Below are 2,785 nucleotides of genomic sequence, written 5' to 3' on the forward strand. Positions count from 1 at the left end.
GAAAACAAATCAAGGAGCTTAACTTCTTACACACAGCACCAAGATCATTATCCACTTCTCAAAGGCTCAAAAAACAAACAAGAAACCCAATAGAAAGCAAAACAATCACACAGTTATACTGTAACCATACTTTTTATAAAGTGTCCAACTGTTATGGAAAAGTAAATTCCACATTGCCCAAATGCCTCCTCAAACAACACAAATGCCTCAATGAAGGGTAAAAAAAAAGGCAAAAAAGGAGAGAAGTCTTTGTGTCTGTGTCGCTTCAGTGAGTCTGGACCTTAATTGATGTGGGTTGTATTTCTGGCTTCCATGCCATGACACAACACAGACAACAACTGCCAATGACAAAGGACTAAATTGAGGTTGAAAAATTGGTAGGATGCTGCTGGAATGGGGGACCTTTCTTTAAATGGTTCCCTTGGAGAAGCTGCTTTTGTCTTATTACTATGCTATCTGGAAAGGCCACAAGGTCATCTAAACCAGGCCCACAATTAATCAAAATAAACAAAGAGGGGCATGGCCAGAGACTCCAAACAATAGTGTGGCAACATCACTACATGGCGGGCAACACCAACAACAAAAAGCACCCCCCAAGCCTCACCAAAACTACAGGACAAATTATGAAGTTCTTAACTCAGTTATTCCATCTTTGTAACTCAGGTAAAAAAGGAAATCAATGGGATCAGCCCAAAAAGAAACAAATAGAGAGGCTACAAAAATGGTGGAAGAAAAGATGACAATGACCAGGGAAATATTACAATGAGCAGCAACCACTGAGGAAATAACATGTTTGAGTGGGTCATTTAAATGGAGAGCAAGGTCAGAACAAGGGACAACGTGAGGGCAAAGAGGATGCACCACTAGGGACAAGAGTGGTCCTCACTAAAGAGGAAAAGTCAAAACAAAAAGAACATTCAGTCCAAGGACACAGAACTGCCTTTCAACAGATGTTGATGCCAAGCAATGATAATAAACACCTCCTTTACACAGTGAGAACACAGCCTACCATTGATGTGGGCACCTGGCTTTACCCAGGCCCCAGACAGGATGGGTTCTGTTGCCATGGTGACTGTTACAATCACATCAGCCCCAACAACAGCCTCCTGGGCAGAGGAGCAAACCCGCACGGGACCATGGACAGAGCTGGCAAACTTCTCCGCTTTCTCCTTGCTGCGATTCCATATCCTGACCTGCAAGGGGAAAAGGAAATGAAAACAGACAGATGAGCTTGGAGAATTTCTCCTTGCTGAAGCAGAATACTTGGTCTCAGTTTTCCATAGACACATGTATCCTAAAGGCTGGGCTTTTGTTTCCATTTAAGTGACTTGTCCATGACACAAGTCACTAAATTCATGAGCGTCCAGCTACATTTCAGCAACTCTTTTGTGATAACAGACTAACAGCTCCTTCTCAAATGAAAATATTCCCAATAAATACTTTTAAGCGAAAGTCACAGAAAGCTTATCAAAGTATGACAGACAGGAACTTTGGAGAGACAGCCTTGGTGTTGTGGGAGCACTGCTCAGCAGTAGCCAAAATACTGAGGTGGTGTCAGCACCCTTCGAGCTGCCAGTGCAAAGCACAGCACTGGGAGGGCTGAGGGGAACATCAGCTCCATCCCAGCCAGACCTCACACAACTTCATTGCCTATACTTTATTTATATTAAACCCTGAAACATAATAGAGAACAATAGATGGATCCTGTGAAGACGTGTCCATTACCTCTTTAAATGTGAAGAGTTCTGTGAGGATTTCATAATGGCTGTATGCTTGAACACCAGCTCCCAAAATGCACAGCACCTCTGCAAAAGCTGGCATTAACAACTGAATGGCATCAAAAGTAAAATAAAGAGAACATGTAAGAACAAGAGATGCGCAGATATTACAAACATATTTCAAAATGCTACAAAATACAGCAGTATTTTTAGTCCTTTTAAACAACAAAAAAGTGGGTTTAGTCAAAAAGCTAGAATTGATTCACATCAATATAAACAGTATTCAATAGTCACTGCATATTAGTGCGTTTAATGTAAAAGCTAGTATCAAAACACATCTTGGCTTAATTCCACTTTTGAAATGTCTGACTCCTGAAATTCAGATGTAAGATGTAACAGCATGAACTAACACAATTTCTGAGGCCTCAGCAGCACAGTCCAATATTAGCAAAATGTATTACACCCACATGACTGATTAAGTAAGTGTAAAACCATAGTGTTGATGTTCTGTGCTGGCTGAAAACAGGGCTCACAAGTCCAAAAACTCTCAGTGCTGAGAGTGGCACCTGCACAGGTAAACTGGCCTTGGTAGCCCCACCCTAAACCACTTGTTTGAATTCACTCAAGCCACACATTGGACCACAGGCACATCCTGGCTTTGCAAGAGCCATCATTCATATGCATCATTGTCAAAACAGGGATGGTTCTGAGGAACAAAGAATAAAATTCAGTTCCATAATTGCTTTGGGTTTTCTGGTTTCCTTCTTGCCTGTGATTCACCAGTCCTTGGCAAAGGGGAAGGCAGGGCTGCTGGAGTCCAGCCCTGAGCTTCCCATGAGTCTTGTTTATGCATTTGCTGAGGCCACTCCTCTCTAAAAAGCTTTACAATTGTCTAGGCTCTCAAAACTTATTCTGCTGCAAACAAATTGAAATAATCTCATTGATCCCATTTTTCAGTAATAAGAACTGGTTTTAGTGTTCCTTTCCAAGACTGTGAAGCACTGATTTCAAAGGTTCTCTGCATAAAAGCAGGGGCCTTTCAAAAGCAAGTGCCATAAGGAGGACAA

At 41.8% G+C, this 2,785-nt stretch overlaps 1 protein-coding gene across 1 annotated transcript in view; it reads right to left on the reverse strand.

The window, feature by feature from the left end:
- Window positions 1-2,785, reverse strand: part of CRYM (crystallin mu) — a 7,899-nt gene that overhangs the window by 3,092 nt on the left and 2,022 nt on the right. The window contains exons 4-5 of the mRNA XM_027631859.1: window positions 1,726-1,827; window positions 938-1,193 (exon numbers count right to left, since the gene is read on the reverse strand). Of these exons, the coding sequence (XP_027487660.1) occupies window positions 938-1,193; window positions 1,726-1,827 (358 nt within the window). The remainder of the gene's footprint in view (window positions 1-937; window positions 1,194-1,725; window positions 1,828-2,785) is intronic.

The sequence above is a fragment of the Corapipo altera genome, unplaced genomic scaffold (genome assembly GCF_003945725.1).
Source record: "Corapipo altera isolate COAL_440 unplaced genomic scaffold, ASM394572v1 61182, whole genome shotgun sequence".
NCBI lineage: Eukaryota > Metazoa > Chordata > Aves > Passeriformes > Pipridae > Corapipo > Corapipo altera.